Source organism: Mustela putorius, unplaced genomic scaffold (genome assembly GCF_011764305.1).
Source record: "Mustela putorius furo isolate JIRA1106 unplaced genomic scaffold, ASM1176430v1.1 tig00000842_pilon_pilon_pilon, whole genome shotgun sequence".
Taxonomy (NCBI): domain Eukaryota; kingdom Metazoa; phylum Chordata; class Mammalia; order Carnivora; family Mustelidae; genus Mustela; species Mustela putorius.
Window position 1 is genome coordinate 1945931 of NW_025421493.1, and position 17741 is coordinate 1963671.

Consider the following 17741-nt stretch of genomic DNA (forward strand, 5'->3'; position numbering starts at 1 on the left):
CCATGTGAACATGAGGAAGACCATCTACAAAGCAAGGAGAGAGGTCTCGGGAAAAAGCAACTCTGCTGACACATTGATCTTGGACTTCCAGCCTCTAGAGCTATGAGAATATAAATTTCTGTTGTTTATACCACCCAGTCTGTGGTACTTTGTTATGGTAGCTCTAGAAAACTAATAAAACCACCAAACAAGATTAAGAATATGGAGGAGATGGGGCACCTGGATGGCTCAGTGGGTTAAGCCTCTGCCTTCGGCTCAGATCATGATCCCAGGGTCCTGGGATCAAGCCCTTCGTCGGGCTCTCTGCTCAGCAGGGATCCTGCTTCCTCGCCTCTCTGCCTACCTGTGACCTCTGTCAAATAAATAAATAAAATCTTTTAAAAAAAAGAATATGGAGAAGAGTAGGTTGGAAGAAGGGGGAAGAAGAGGTTTATGTGAGACATGTGGAGTTTGAGGTTTCTGAGGTACATCCAGGTAGAGATATTAAAATGTTTTTGAAATTCAGGAGACAGAAAAGGGTTATAGAAACAGATTTAAAAATAATTGATACCCAGCTGACACTTTAAACTATAGGAGTGTGTGAGATCATTTAAGAAGTATATATAGAGTTAGAAGATCATCAAGGATAGAACCATAAGGAATATTAACATTAAAGAACAAGCTGAGGAAGAGAATTCAAGAAAGGAAAATAATCAGATAGTATGGAGAGAGAAAATGTATCATTAATCTTTTAATCCCATTTTTAACTGTAATTAGTTGATTGCATATTGATCTCAGTCCTCAAAGAGCTTTATCATAATGGAGGAGGCAGTACCTTATTCATTTCTGAATCTCCAACAGTACAGTGCCTGACATTTAATATCCCTGCAATAAGTATTTGTTAAAAACAAATGGAATTGAAATCAGGACTTCATTTCTTTTTTGTTTTGTTTGCTTATTTCTGGAGTATGCAGCACATGTGCCACTGATATTTTAAGTTCATAGTGAAAAATCATTTCAATGTGTCCTAGGCTTGGTCCCCTTCCAAGCCAACCCCCAGGACAATAGTTTTCATTATAACCTTCTGTCTTTGCCATTCTGGATGGAATTCTGTGCACAGAAGTTATATACATATATGGGTATATCTATGTAACAAATCGCAGCACAGGAGCCCCCTGGGCTCCTTCAGGCTCTGGTATGACATATTTGAGCCATATAAATTCAGCTTCTCCTCTGGCATCTGTTAGCTGACTCACTTGCAACTCCACCTCAGCAGTGGTCTCTCAGTCCTCTCAAAGAAGGAAACGAGTACTGTGTGCTGAGAGAGCATGGCAAAGAATCCTCCAGAGAACTGTGAGGACTGTCACATTCTAAATGTAAGTTGATTCATATTTTTTCCCTTTTGAGCAGAAGCATGGTTTCACAGATTTATCATATCGCAATGTGAACATTAGAAAGTGAAATCAAAGGTGACTTTGAATTATGGCTTGCTATTTTAAGAGCTAGTGTATTGTTTTATTCTCTCTGTTCTTTGCTTAGGCAGAAGCTTTTAAATCCAAGAAGATATGTAAATCACTTAAGATCTGTGGATTGGTGTTTGGTATCCTGGCCCTAACTCTAATTGTCCTGTTTTGGGGAGGCAAGCACTTCTGGCCAGAGACACCCAAAAAAGTAAGTAAATGCACATTAATATCTACTGCTTCTGTTTTGAGTTTGATTGAATTTAATTAGTGCTTGACATGTATATTACTCTGAAATGAAAACCATTAAGTCCATTTTGCATATATTTTCTGAAGGTATGAAAAATTGAAATAAGATTTTGCTTTCTTTTATTTGCCTAATTATTTTTGTAAGGGAAAACTATGTTTTTTGTATTTCAGTTAATAATGATAGGAGTAGAATTACCCACTTTTTAAATAATGCTTGGCTTTAAGAAGTTAAGATTCCTCTTAGAAGCAAAATTTTTACTGTAAGAAAAAAATACTTTTCATCTTTTTTTCAATTATCTGGGCAGAAACTGATAGAAAAGTAATTATACCACCACATAAGAAAAAATCACCAGAAATGGCAGCAAAGGATTTTCAGGGATTATATTTCTGACTTAATGCATCTGCTCTGAGGACAGGCAGCAAACTCCTTTTCAGAAGAAGCATTCCTCATACCTGACTTCACATGTATTTATGACTTAAAAAAAAAAAAAAAAAACAAGAGCTTTTCAGCTCCTCACCAGTCACAGTTGTCACTGACCCGCTAAGATAGTAATGACACAAGGTAGAAACAAGAGACACCAAGTCATTAATCACAGGTATCTCAGAAAGCTTCTGCTATTAAGATCACTTGGTCTACCTAGCTGGCCACTGTAGTTGATATTAGTGTGCCTTAATATTATTGTTACTCCCAGATTCACATACAGTGAGCAAGTTTAGATGTGATGAAAGGAAAATAATAGTTCCTTCATGCTAACAATTTCCATGTAAGGGAGAAGTAATAAATGTAAATGCTACAAGGTGTGTAGATGGTTTTCTGTCTTTGCCATATTTTTCTCTCCGCACGTGGATTGTTGTTACTTTTTAATTAATTTGTTATCATGAGATGCTCATTTCTATTTGATAACAGATGTAGGAAGAGAAAGGCATATATCCAGGAGGGAGAATGAGAGACAAGAAGAAAATGGGCTGGTGTGGACTACTGGGAGCCAAAGGAGTGATAGGAGCCAAGAGGAAAGCATATGGATTGTTGAAAGAGGAGAGGCAGAGGGCAGAAAAGAGAAAATTAACTGGACCGGTGTCCAAAAGAAAACGGAGAAATAAGGCATAGTTACCCCTGGATTCTTCACCTCTATTGCCATACCCACTTTCATTTAGTCCCAGAGACTATCTTACCAAGTTTAAGTAGGAAGGAGAATGAAAATCAAAGGGCCCATCTTGTTTGATTGCCTTTTTATTTACACCTTGTTCCAGAAAGGAGTTGAGTCATCACCCAATACCTATAGTTAGCCATTTCTCTCATTCTCTCTCTTTCTCTCCCCTTCTCTCTTCCTCCTCCTCTCTCTCTTTCTCTCCCTCTCATCTCTTGCACTGTGCCCTGCTTCTAAACTACTTTTTGTTCACATATTTTTCTAGAAAAGCCACTTATATGCAAGCTATCAAGGTGGGCAAAGAAATACATATCAGAAAGGAAACAACAAATGAATAAAAGTGCCAAAATGCATTCTAATCCAATTCTTCTACCACTTGGTTAATTCCCTCGGTGATGTGCTGCCCCACAAATTGAATATTGGATCCTTTAGACAATTATAGGTGAGTTAGAGGACAATAAACTCTTTTGTGCTCCATGGCCATAATGTACTTAACTCAGTGTAGTAGGTATCTAGCCCTTTTGACCACCTGTACAAGCCTAACTACACATGGGGCCAGATGGCCTTTCTTGTTTTATTGTAGCTATTGGTACTGCAAATGCTATTTTGAAACAGTTTATGTGTTTTTTCTAAACTTCTAATGTTATTTGTCTCAGCACAACTATAAATGACTAAGTGGGACCTTGTTTTTATTTTGCAAGGTGCGAAACTCACTAATAGGATCCATGGTTTCCTCTGCTTCCATATTATATCATCTTTGCTTCTTACTTCAGTTCTCTTTTAAATGCATTATAAGGAAGAATTCTGTGACTCCTCAAACCAAAAGTAAAACCTAGTCAGTGCATGCACAAAAAAGGTGGGGTATTCTATCAAATAAAGTTTATCATGAAGTAATACATCTTCGGATGTGCTTTTGAGCAAAGGGATTCTCAGAAATGAACAAAATTATTGCAAAGTAATCTGGTAAAAGACAATAGGTGTCTCCTAGTTCAAATTTTTCCACCATAAACAAGCTTATTTTTTCTCCATTCCAACTGGGGAGTTGCAATTTATTGTCTTGGATATTTAAGTCCTGGCCTTTGCCACAAGACCAGGCTGGGTCCATTGTAAACTAAGGAACCAGCTGGAGATGTGAATGCTTCCCTCAGTCTACCACTACCTTTAATCCCCAGACAAAGAGCCCAAGAGACCATCTATGTTTCCAAGGGCTAAGACTGCCAATATGCCTGACTTGGAGCTGACTGACGAATCCTGGGAAGAGAAAAGTAGTCAGATTAGTCTTGGAAGAAGACTTGCAAAGGAAAATGATCCAGGCATCTTGCACAAATTAAAGACTCTTCCCTTAAGAGTATGGTCTAGTGAGAAACAACAGTTAACTAATTAAAATCCAGACTCTTCTGGACTTTCCTTTACAAGCCTATGAGACCTATGGGGACTGTGGGGCCCTTGGTGGACAGAACTGTTGATGCTTATTGTGCTTACGGATGGAGTGATTTGTTTGCTCCCCTGGGGCTTCCTCCAAGCTCTTAGTATTTGCTCCTCTAGCCTCCATCTTATCTCCTTTTTACTTTGTGGTGTTTTTTTTTTTTTGACATCTGTTTAAAATAAACAGGACTTACTCAACGTCTCACATCTGGTGTTGACATTTCCCTGACAGTAAGTCATTCCTCTCCTGCCATTATCTCCCACCTTGGTGTGTACAAAACTCCAGATTCTTGATCCTAAAGTGGGGGTAAGCCATGCTTGATCCCCTCTCCTAACTTCAGGCATGAACACATGTGCACCTGCATACACACATACACATGCGTACACACACAGACACACACACACACACACACACACACACACACACACTCCAGAAACAGAAAGTCATCAAAATGAAGTGAAACAAAGGGGATTAATTCTGGGGTAGCTGCTGCACTCCCTTACAGGCTAGATACCCCTAACCCACAACCACATATAGGAGCCACTTGAGCTAAATGAAAGCCAGACCATCAAACTCTATATCCAGGTTTCTCAACCAAGCAGAAGGGACTTATTCAGTCCCAGAGATTTTGAGAGTGCATCACAATGAGGCTCCACTTCCAGGCAGTGACTACTTAGGGATTTTTGAAGCCAATTCCCTAGAGGAACATTCTTCCTTAAACCTCCCTGCCTTACACATTTAACTTGAAACAATTAGAAGCCAACTCCCCAGTTAATTAATCCAACATGGAGAAAACAAGTCATAAAAATCCCAGCATTTAAACCAACAATTTATAGATACATCACAGACCTTATAACCAGTCACTCCAATCCTTTGAAGAATGAGGCAGAAGGATGATAAATTAAATAAATGAAATTCTGCCCTTCCTGCCATACCCAGGAACTGCCTGGTGACTTTATTAGGGTTGTTCAGAAACCATAAGTCATAAGGCCCACACAGCAATAAACAGATTACTGGGAGGGTCCTCATAATTTCCACATACTGGGAGCATCTTCTTAACTTCCACATATTATCAAGATGAGAAGAGAACTGATAGGGCTAGTTGGGAATCTGTCTGCTTTCTCCTCTATAACCTCAACTGCAAATAATCATTAAGAAAACCTCACCCAGGATTGCAAGCCCAATTATTACTGGAGGCTGAAAATCCTTTGTTTGGAAAAAACACTTCCCTGCTAAGTCTGGATCCAGCTTTCCTTTGCCTGTTTCTCTAATGCTAGCATTGGCTGGAGACCCACTTTCTTCTTCTACTCCTCTTGTTAGCATACAATTGACACAACTCTCCTTCCTGAGTTCCCTGGGCTTTCCTACACTGCAGTTTGGTGGGTAAAATGTGGATCTGGAGAAGCATTCATACACTCAAGGAAAAAGTTGGAGTTGTAGCTGAAAGAAATCTCTTTAGCAGGGGAACTGAGCTTCACCAGATGGTGCCACATCGGCATTTTTAAAAAGGAGACTTCTCTTCACTTTATTTTCCTCCCAAACTATCACAGGAGCAAAGCCCACCCTCATACAAACAGCAGCTCTCACTGGGGCAGCTCTTGCTCTGGGCTATTAAGAGGCAGCATCAGTTATGTGTACCAGGACTCTGGCTACTGAGAGCACTTTCTTATTCAGTCCTTCATTCTCTTAAGGCAGCATTTGCTGAGCAGCTTACATGGTGCCAGCAAGGAAAACTTGCATCCTCAAAGGGAGCTTAGAGACTGAGAGTGGGATTGGGGCTGTATAGGGAAAGAAGTCCAGGTGATCAACAGGTAGTCGCAGTCCGATCATCAGCCTAACAGGTGTTAGCCCAAATCTGAGCAAAACTAATTCTGTCAACTACTCAACATTGCATCTGGTAAGGCATGGGAGATAAAGACAGGAGCTGAAACTCCAGAGAAACTTGGTGACTTGTGCAAGGTCACACAGCTTTTAAGTGGCAGAGTTGAGGCTTGGACTAGCACGTGGTCTAAGGATTTTTTCTACTAATCTTATGTTGCATTTAAGAATAAGGGGCGGTGGGGACAGTGGGTATGGGAAAACTTCCCAGCCAGCTTGAGTCTGTAGATGAAAGAAATGGTTTTTTTCTTGTTGAAAAACAGGAATGTCTCTGCTGCTTATGCCAATTTTTTTCAGGGCTGAGAACTGGTGATTGAAGATGCAGAAGTCCAACTTTGCATAAGAAACAATCTGTCTGCTCTGTGTTGGTAAAGAAATACCCAGAGGCCCTTTAATTTCCACAGGCTACGTTGGTAATAAAATGGTACAATGCATTCCCTTCCCTTCCTTCCAGCCTGACACCTGCTAGCCAGCTATTCTGAGCATGTATTTCACCTTTGGAGAGTGTACCTCCTAAACAGACAGTAAAGGTTGAAGGTGGAGAGAAGAGCAGCTAGATTAATCACAGGCTTCTAAAAGCAAGCCTAAGCCAAATGTCCTCAAATCCCTTGTAGGAAAGGCAAAAGGTACTTGGCCCCAAAACAGATCCATCACACTGAGATCTTAGACATTATTTTTTATAAAAAGCTTTCTTTTCTAATCTCAGAGATTGCCACAAATTGAGGCAAGAAACAGGGGAAATTGTGGAAGGGGGTTGTTAGGGCTCATTTGCTACCTGAGTGGAGGCTTTAACTGGGCAGGGAAGAGAAATGATTTTGGTTTTGCTCCATGTTTTCTCACTGTGATCTTCTTACATCTCTCAGTGCCTAAACTTAATCACATAGCTATTTCATTTCACTTCTGAGTCACATTCCAGTCCATGGTCTTCCCTGTCCCACTCCAGTTTTCTGGTCCTTATAGTTAAGGCCAGCCCTACATATGGGTAGAATAGGAACCTATGTGAGTGGCGCTGGAAGGATGCCCTTGTCTTCAAAATATCTTATTCCTGGTGTCAATCTGCTTAAAATCCATCATCAGTAATTCATTCCTTTGAGTTAAATATTGCACTCATTTTTTAAGATACAAATACCCATCACTATTATCTTAGTGTGAAATCATTTGTCAAATTGATTTCTTCTTTGACATAAAGGGCCTGGCACACCATGAGATTCCTAGATGTCTAGACAGAAGACACAGGGATAGAGGGAGATAGGAAGAAGGGGAAGGACTAGGAGGATACAAAATGAACAAGATATGAAAAGAACTAGGTTTCCTAGAAACACCAGTGATTAACTGTCCCTATTTGCCAATTTAACAGATACTCCTCAATACTCTCTGTCTTTGCTCTGTCTTTCTGGAAGTAAAGCTGAGTTGGGGGGCATTGTGAAATGAGCTAAGAGCCCAGTCAAACCTCTCTCAGGCCAGTCATACTGTCTCTGTTTTACTTAGTGCCTGGAAAGGACAAAACCATTTATTCCTTCATCTCCAGAAAGACCCTCAGCCCCTGAGCCAGTGAGCTTAGTAGAGAGAAAAGTATTTCTGAAGCCAAAGTCATGAGCTCAGTCTCCATATGGGCCAATGGAGCTTGCATAGCCATTACCCAGGCAATGTGCTCCACAGGGACATGGGCGAGACAGTATGTCTGGATTTGCTCAAACCCATCCCCAAACGGTCCAAAGTGGGCCACCGGCATCATCTTCCTAGACAAGGACAGTCTGTTCCAAAAGGACACCTTTGATAGTAGAATTCCATCTGGGTGAATATATAGCTTTCCACCACCCACCCCTCATCCAGGATTCACACATAAATGAAGTCATTCTGATCTCACTCCATTAAGCAACCTATCATTGCTTTTAAAAAAAAATCCAATAGTTGGTTAGTGAATACAATCAGAATGGACCCCTTCTCCCCCACCAAAGCAAAAAACAAACCAACACTAAACAAAAGGGGCACCCGGGTGGCTCAGTCATTAAGCATCTGCCTTCGGCTCAGGTCATGATCCCAGGGTCCTGGGATCGAGCCCTGCTTCAGGCTCCCTGCTCACTGGGGAGTATGCTTCTCCCTCTCTCTCTGCCTGCCTCTCTGACTACTTGTGATCTGTCTGTCAAATAAATAAATAAAATCTTTTAAAAAAACTAAACAAAAAGCCAAGAAAACCTCTTTGAAGGAATGTTGAAAGTAATCAAGATCTGCTGAGCTTGGCTGTTTCCCACAGCTTTCATCTAGCAAGGTGTCCAAGTGAAGTGTATTGCCAACAGTGCAGGGAAACTCATTCCACAGAAGTACACTGAAATTCTAAATGTCACTAGTATGGTTCCATAGTCTTCTACCAATGATTGAAAATACAGCCTCTATTTTTTCTTTTGCCCAGGTAGGCAGCATTCCAACATCCCCTAGTCTCTAACCTCATTTTTCCATGCAATAATCCATCAGTAGTGCTACTGATGAAACAAACACCCCACCCCACTCCACCCCCAATGACTAGTAATGTCGACATTTGTCTCAACAATGGATAATATTTCTGAAGAAATTCTCTTCTGTTGGGAGATCTGACAAGCCCGGATCTGAAGTTGTTGCCTTTGTCCTCTACTTAGGTCAGGTGGACTGAGAGTACAATTTGTTGCTATAGGTAGAAGTTTCTCAAGCTGGCTGCAGAGCTGAAATTGTGGACATATTTATAACTAGAAGCAAATAACAAGCCTAAAAGAATTTGTTTGCTACCTGTCACAAACCAGGCCAGACTTCCTGAGTTAACTCTGCAGTTGCTGCAAGGTTGTAAATACCATTTTCCTTCCCCTTAAAAAAACTCACCAATGTTCAAAATGTCTCTTTATGAAGATGAGAATTTGTCACTGGTAGGAAAAACTCATGTTGAAAACCTAATAACTGAGTACATTCAGTGCTCAAGCACTGACCCTGTCCAAGGCACTGCAGAGCTACAGGGAGCTAAATGACATTGTCTCTTCCTATTCAGCAGCTACATAGACTTTTCACACTTGAAATAACATTGTTTCTACAAACCCTTCCAATGTGTTTCTCTACTTGAGTTAGGGAAAATCTGACCAGGTTAAACTAACATTCAGTCACAGACACTGGCAAACATTAAAAAGCAACCCAAGCCAGTACAAGTTCTAAAAGGTTGTCACTGGGAACAACGTCATTAGAAAGCAACTTTGGGGGCGCCTGGGTGGCTCAGTGGGTTAAGCCGCTGCTTTCGGCTCAGGTCATGATCTCAGGGTCCTGGGATTGAGTCCCGCATTGGCTCTCTGCTCAGCGGGGAGCCTGCTTCCCTTCCTCTCTCTCTACCTGCCTCTCCATCTACTTGTGATTTCTCTCTGTCAAATAAATAAATAAAATCTTTAAAAAAAAAAAAAAGAAAGCAACTTTGGAGTATTATGCCTCCATCAGAAAGGACTAATACCCAACTTTTGTAGCAACATGGACAGGACTGGAAGAGATTATGCTGAGTGAAATAAGTCAAGCAGAGGGAGTCAATTATCATATGGTTTCACTTATTTGTGGAGCATAACAAAAAGCACGGAGGACATGGGGAGTTAGAGAGAAGGGGGTTGGGGTAAATTGGAAGGGAAGGTGAATCGTGAGAGACTATGGACTCTGAAAAACAATCTGAGGGGTTTGAAGTGGCGGGGGGGTGGGAGGTCGGGGTACCAGGTGGTGGGTATTATAGAGGGCACGGATTGCATGGAGCACTGGGTGTGGTGAAAAAATAATGATACTGTTATGCTGAAAATAAATAAATGAAAAAAAAAAAGAAAGCTACTTTGGCTCTATAGATGACTTGTTTTAGGAGGATTTCAGTTCACCGAATTTTTTTCCTAAGGAAAAATGAATATGATAGCAGAAGGCATCCTAACAACAAGGATAAGACAGATTTCCTCATGGTCCCATTAGGTCTGGCTTGGTTTGTGACAGGTAGTGAATTACTTTAGGTTTGTTGTTTGTTTCTAACTACAAATGTGTCATCAGTTATAGGTAATGGGCTTACTCCTAAACTGGGACACTTGATGGGACTGGTCCTCTTGGTCTTAAGGAAAAAAATGTCACTTTTAGAAGGCCAGACAGAGTCTGGGGTTCTGCTGCAACCACTCAATAATGACCTGATAAGAAGCCTTTGCATGGTACTATTCTTGGAAGATACCATATTACTTAGTGCAAGGCACTTGACACAGTTGTTGAATTCTGTATACAACAGAATTTGAAGCCAACCGAATTAGGTTTGGAAAACAGAACACAGGAATAAACTGAGAGGGTTTGATTAGCCCATAAAAGAGAAAGTCAGGGGAAGGCAGTAAATGTTTCTTGAAGTTGAAAGGGGAAAAGGAAGCAATTAAGGTCAGGGTAAGTCTTTTACCTCACGTTGGCCAAGGTGAATGGTATTCAGATTCTAAAAAAGATAGACCCAAGACTACTGAGGTAATATTAAAGCCCTGGATAGATAAAAAGATAAAGAGCAATACCTAAGCATTCTAAATGTGTTCAAATCTCTTTCTCTGCCCCAGTGAATTTCAGGGGGAGAGAGGGGGTGAGCACTTGGAAAGGAAGTGGTAACTTAAAGAGACAGCATCAGTTTTATGTGATCCCTCTGCTTAACATAAGGGGAAAATACTTTACAGGCTGGTTTGCAAAAATATCATTCTCTATTTAGTCAAGGCTGCCAAGAAAACTGTTGGAATTTTAGTGATTAGTTCAGCAAGTTGGGTTGAATACAAAATACTGGCTCTGAAGGGATCCCCATATCAGCTCCAGTGCCAAAAAGTACCTCACTTTAATCCTGAGTCTCAGAGAAATCCCAATGGTAAGCTGTTGAGATGGCACCTCACCACAAAGGCTCCAGAAAGAGAAGGTGCCCCAGATATTATCCAATTAAAGCATCCTTTGAAGGGACACACTGAGTATCTTAGAGCTTGTTCTCCTCTGTTATTCCAGACATATGACATGGAGCACACTTTCTACAGCAATGGAGAGAAGAAAAAGATTTACATGGAAATTGATCCTGTGACCAGAACTGAAATATTCAGAAGTGGAAATGGCACTGATGAAACATTGGAAATACATGACTTTAAAAATGTAAGTTGGATATTCCACTTTCCAAGGACTCTCACTTAAAATAGTAGAACATTTTAGTCAAGTTAAAATTAGCCTTTAGCCTCCACTTGATTTATAAGACAAAGCTTCCCTTTGAATTCAGATTTTGGATCCTGGGGCCTTAATAGATCAAGGAACTCATTAACTTTGGCTATTTCAGGAAGTTTTTTTTTTTTTGTCTGTTTATAGGGCTACACTGGCATCTACTTTGTAGGTCTTCAAAAATGCTTCATCAAAACTCAGATTAAAGTGATTCCTGAATTTTCTGAACCAGAGGAGGAAATAGATGAGGTATGTAAGAATATTAATAGTGGTAGGCAAAGCCATCATTTACTGGGTGTTAGCCATGTGCCAGATATTGTACTAAATGCTTTATTCTCATTTGAGTCTCGCGATGACCCTATAAGTGGATGCTATCATTATCCTCATTTTCCCACGAGGAAACTAGGTTCAGAACTGAAAAGTAACTTGCCCAAGGTCACACAGTGAAGAGCAGATTGGGATCTTGAACTCAGGCCTTTCAAAAAACTAAAGTTCGTGCTGTTAGGTGCAGAACTATACTTTTATACCTGGGTAGCCATTAACATTATGTACGTTTGCTTCCAAACCAAAGTTCTAGTTAAGAGAGCTAAAACAATCCTGTTTAAAAATAAAGCCTTAAAAAACAAAAGTCCCAAAGCCATCTGAGAACCTTGCTACTTTAATCATACTGTGACATTCACTTATTTTAAAAAAATTTCGGTTCATTCACCTTACCATTGTATGTTGGGCTGCCAATAGGATAATGTGCATTTAACCTTACTTGGGAAAGCAAAAGCAAAGAAGATGAGAACTACAGTCTAAGACAAATTTTCTGAAAACATACTGCCAGGCCAGGGTAAGGTAAGCTAAGATACTGGCACAATCACTAAATTGCCCCCAAAAGCCTAGTGGGAGATGGAGGATTATGACCTAAAATACAGCCATCCTTAAAGCCCTTCAAGCTCTAATATTTCCCTGATATTCTGTCTGTAACTACAGTGTGTTGCTGTCAGTGAAGCAGTAAGGGGAAACTTAGCTAAGGCCATCTTGTCACAGCACATTCCCACTGTAGCTAGGATGAAACAAATATTTGTTTGGTTTGTTTGGTTTGGTTTTGCTGTTTAACTGGCAAATCTAAAATGAAATTACAGCAAGGGCACAGTGGCCTCTCTGTATACTATAAAGACCTCTTTCTTCTCTCTCTCCCCCTTTCTTTGTCACTATTTTCCTAGATAGTTCTGTCCATTTTAATTATCAGCTGCCCATTTATCTTTTACTTTTGCTTTTCTTATTTTGGGGGCAGAGGTGAAGTAGGATAGGGAGCATTTTATCCTCGCCTTTACCCAAGTCTCAGAGCTATCATTGGCTCCCCCAGACATGTCACTGGTCTCCTTATGGCCAGAAAAATTACAAACCCTTGTTCCTAGAAGTTCCAAGAAAAAGAAGAAGCTTTTCCAAAGATGATACTGTGCTCTCAAGGCCTATGGTAGTGAAAAAATTTGAAGATTTTTTTTAAATAAGCATAAATTCCATTGGGGAGGGAATATGCTATGGTAAGTGCTGTGAATGTGTAAGACTGATGAATCACAGACCTGTACCCCTGAAACAAACAATACATTATACATTAATAAAAATAAATAAATACACACACATAAATACATAAATACAATAAAAATAAACATAAATTCAATGCATCTGAGGAACAGAACAACTTTCAGGATATTAAGAATTACTGCAGTAGGCAAGGGTAAGATAAAAGGAGAATTGATAGGCTAAAAAGGTACTAAATGCTGCTTTTTACAGAAAATAATGTAAACATTTGAGTAGGACCAGCCAGCAATGAAGCCCTGAACTAAAGCAACAAGATAAATTTTTCTGAAAAATATAAAGGCAAAGGCCCATAATGTCTCATTTTGGCCCTAATTTATTCCTCAATTAATTTTGCCACATCTTTTAAATAACATAAGTATCTCGTGATAGTGAGATTACTTTATCTTCGGGAAAATCCATATATATATTCAGGCTACAGATTTTTTTATGAAATAAGTTTGCAGTTCTGGGTGACAAAACCCCTTTTATTGCATACTTTCCACCACTGTATCTATGGTTTGCGCATGCTAAACATGCAGAGCAGTGATATAAATAGCCCTGATTTTGCTAACAAAGCTAGTCAGTACACCAACCTCATTTTTTCTGCACTCCATTTCAATGCATCCCAAGGTCTTTACAGACTCAAGGGCAAGAGAGCTAAGACTTGAGAGTTTTAAATGATTAGGGGAAAAATTATACAAAGCCATATTTCAATGAGCAAATAAAAACACTGAAATCATAAAGCTAGAAAGAAACCAGAAAGAAAAGTAAAAGTCTTATTAAGAGTAGGAGGAAATGTCAAGGCCCAAAAGACAAGTGAATAAGAAGTAGGTATACAAGATAACTACTGCCAGTACGAGAAAAAAAAAGAGAAAGCCATATTCTTGATAATATAAGAAAAAAACCACTGTGGGATGAACTATAAATGTCTAGAGTGAAAGGAGTAAAACAGTGTTAAGGCCAGTGAAGTCACAAGCTGAAGACTTGACTTTAAGACCAAAAAAAAAACAAACAAACAAACAAACAAACAAACATAGTTTGTGCTACAGCTAGCCACCATTAACAGCCAAAACTTGTAAAACCCAAATATTAGATTTGGTTGCTATTTAATCTATCTCACCAGCTTGGATTACAAGCTGTTTTTCAGCTTGAGATCAAATCCTGTTTGCAATCTTAGTTGCAAGCCTAAAACATCCATTTAAAAGAGCAAAAACAAATGTAAATCATTCAGGGTTCCAGAAGCCCAATTAAAACATACATGGTCCAGTGGGAGGCCCAGAAAATGATGAATAGCCTTCCTAGCTGAGTGAAATGATAGCAGAAAAAACTCCTGTTACAGTAAGCAGCCTTACCGTTAGACCCCAGAGAGGGATCAGCTCTTAACTCTCCCAAGGGCACCTACTGTATGCACAAAACAGAGCTATTTCACTGGCAGCCCTGGGATTGGAACTGTTACTCAGACTCAAAAGAGAGTATTTTCCAGTATCCCATAATGTCTCATTCATGTTATTAATTTCTCTGCCTATCTCTACCTTGAACTTCTCTCAGAATGAAGAAATTACCACAACTTTTTTTGAACAGTCCGTGATTTGGGTCCCAGCAGAAAAGCCTATTGAAAACCGAGACTTTCTGAAAAATTCCAAAATTCTGGAAATTTGTGATAATGTGACCATGTATTGGATTAATCCCACTCTAATAGCAGGTATGCCTTCTCCTCCTCCACTTTTTAAAGTCAGTAAGAGGTTAATATTCCCATCATTTAGATACTACGTTTCTAAGAAAAGAATGATCAGCTTATATCTTGTTAGATGAAACTGTATATGCTGACTGCCAAAGGAGGAAGGAATTTTTCACAGCTAAGTTATATATCAGATAAATTAATGCTGACAAGCTTTTAAATATCCCAGCAAAGGTAATGCCACCCTAATGTAACGAGTGATGGCAAAAAACTAACCTTCCTTTGCACATCTGATATTCATCGCAGTCAGGATACTAAGCTATTCTTCAAACCACTATGTACTCAACCCAGGAAGAGAGGAGAGAAGAGCCCAAACAATGTCCTGTTGTCTCAAGAATGATTTTGTTTGTCAGATGGTGGCATTCCCCCCCCAAGAAGAAAAGACACTTGCTACAATACAGATCTCTTTGTGGCTGTTTTAGGAATCACTATAAAAGTAATTGAGGGCTGCAGCTCTAGGGTATGAGTCCAACTCTCAACTTCCAGTCAGCTCATGAAGAAGATGAAGGTCTCTGGATGTCTTATTTTGCCCAGCTAACAGTCTGGTCTTGTTCATTCTAGAAGGTCTAGATTACTGTATTACTCAAGAGAGGCCACTCTAACCAATGTAGGCAACTACTGGTACTCTTTGGCAGCTTAAGAAAACTGAATTTAAAAAACATTGAATACAATGTGATATTCTAGACTAGATGCTAGAACATCTGCTTTAGTGTTCTTTTTCTAAAAGACATTAGTAGAAATAATAAAATCTGAATAAAGTCTATAGTTAACTTAATAGTATTGTACCAATGTTAATTTCTTAGTTTTCATAATTGTACCATGGTTATGTGAGATGTTAACATTAGGGAAAACTACATAAAGGATATATAGGAACTCTGTACTACCTTTGCAACTCTTCTGTAAAATGTAAGATTATTTCTAAATAGAAGGGTTGTTGTTGTTTTTTTTTTTAATTTAAGACAAGAAAGAGAGGAGAAGGTGGAGGAAGACAGGGCACTAAATCAAATCCAGCAACCAAAAAATATTTACTGAGCACCTATCATAGGTAAAATCATTGTGGGAGAGACATATAAGTCCCCTGTTCTCATTTTTTTTAAGATTTTATTTATTTATTTAAGAGAGAGAGAGAGAGAGAGAGAGAGCATGTGAGCAGGGGGAAGGGGCAGAGGGAGAGAGAGAGAATCTCAAGCAGACTCCACACCCAGCATGGAGTCCCACATGGGGCTTGATCCCAAGATCCTGAGATCATGATCCCAGCCAAAACCAAGAGTCCGACACCCAATTGACTGAGTCACCCAGGTGCCCCCAACCCCACTGTCCTCATTTTCAAAATTAGGATGCTAGTAAGGCAAAGCAGTAAGTGCTTCCTGCCAAATGAGCAAAGAATAAGTCTGTGTACCTTGGAATAGTCAGATTTGTTTTGGGAAATCTCTTTAAAACTGTAGCTGTAGGAGTCTGGAAACATGGTTCATGCTTGCCTAATAATGGCAGTGAGAAGATAAAATGAAATTCTCTATTGCCAACACCATAACCCCCAGCACTTCTTTCAGGAACCATTTTCAAAGGAGGTGAATCACAACTTTGTGCTTCTTACCTTAGTTTCAGAGTTACAAGACTTTGAGGAGGATGGTGAAGATCTCCACTTTCCTACCAATGAAAAAAAAGGGATTGAACAAAATGAGCAGTGGGTGGTCCCTCAAGTGAAGGTGGAAAAGACCCGCCATGCCAGACAAGCAAGCGAGGAAGAACTTCCAATAAATGACTATGTGAGTTACGTTCGTGTTACTCTTGTTAGAAGGATAGCAAGGAGCCCCCCAAAAACTCACTACTCCTTAGATCAAAGTCCTCAAAAGGAGAATGATCATTGTTTTAACAAAAAAATATTTAAGAAACTTGGAATCCCTAAGAGACTCATTCATAATCAATCTTGATTAATCTTTATCAGACTAAGGAATTTAACTTCTCACCAGTACCCAACTCATGTAGTCTTATAGTCCTTCCCTGCTTGGTGGGCCTCTTCTTGGTGAATCTTCCCCTCCAACCCCAGTTTATTCTTCTTTCAGACTGAAAATGGAATAGAATTTGACCCCATGCTGGATGAGAGAGGTTATTGTTGTATTTACTGCCGTCGAGGCAACCGCTACTGCCGCCGCGTCTGTGAACCCTTACTAGGTTACTACCCATATCCATACTGCTACCAAGGAGGGCGGGTTATCTGTCGTGTCATCATGCCTTGCAACTGGTGGGTGGCCCGCATGCTGGGGAGGGTCTAATGGCAAGTTTGAGCTCAAGTGCTTAAACTTCTGGCAGCCAACATATAACAAATGCATGCTATTCAATGAATTTCTGCCTATGAGGCACTTGGCTCCTAGTAGCCAGCACTCCAGAATTACTTGTAGGTAATTCCTCTCTTCATTTTCTAATAAACTTCTACATCATCATCAATGGCCTGATTGCTGCTGAACACACTGGGTAAGTGTTTGCTAAGAATGTTTTCTGCAACTGAAATGGAACAGATCTGTCTAACATGGATGACAATGATGGAAACTTGCATTGTTTCAGGTTTGGGGAGTAGGAAAGGGCAAAGCATAAGGATCCCCAAATACCATACCATAGTTTACTATGCTGTATGGAGAAAGTGTAAATGAGGGGCTGATGATAAAATGTCCCCAGAAATGATGCATAAAAACTTGTCCTTTTGTGCAGAGCCCCAATGTTTAATTATCTGAGAGACATATTGCGGTCTTCCTCAAGCATCTGTTTCAAGGACAAAAATATTCCAAGTGCTCATACTCAGCAAAGGAGAAAGCTAGCCTAGCAGAAAGGGTCCCAGGCTATCCCCCTGTAAACAGGAACTCAACTTTGGACAAATTCAATATATTATAACCTCCAGGTCTGGCTTCTCTTCAGATCAGTGTCTAGTTACATAACTTTCCAAAGCAATTATCTGGAAAGGGAGAATCCATAAATATCATTCACAAAAACAGGCATTATAGGAAATCACCGAGCTGAGGAATCAAATGGGGATTTGTTTTCCCTTCCAAGCCACAAGCAACTAGCAGTATGTCACTTTCTTAAAGGAAGGTTAAGGCCTAGTTTCCTATCCC

At 39.9% G+C, this 17741-nt stretch overlaps 1 protein-coding gene across 1 annotated transcript; it reads left to right on the forward strand.

Moving 5' to 3' along the window:
• Positions 1–1108: 1108 nt before the first annotated feature.
• Positions 1109–17073, forward strand: TNMD (tenomodulin). The gene is made up of 7 exons (XM_004777180.3): positions 1109–1355; positions 1519–1650; positions 11127–11267; positions 11475–11576; positions 14445–14598; positions 16234–16400; positions 16698–17073. Exons 1-7 carry the CDS (start codon positions 1308–1310, stop codon positions 16905–16907), a joined length of 954 nt encoding a protein of 317 aa, XP_004777237.1. The 5' UTR covers positions 1109–1307; the 3' UTR covers positions 16908–17073.
• Positions 17074–17741: the final 668 nt, after the last annotated feature.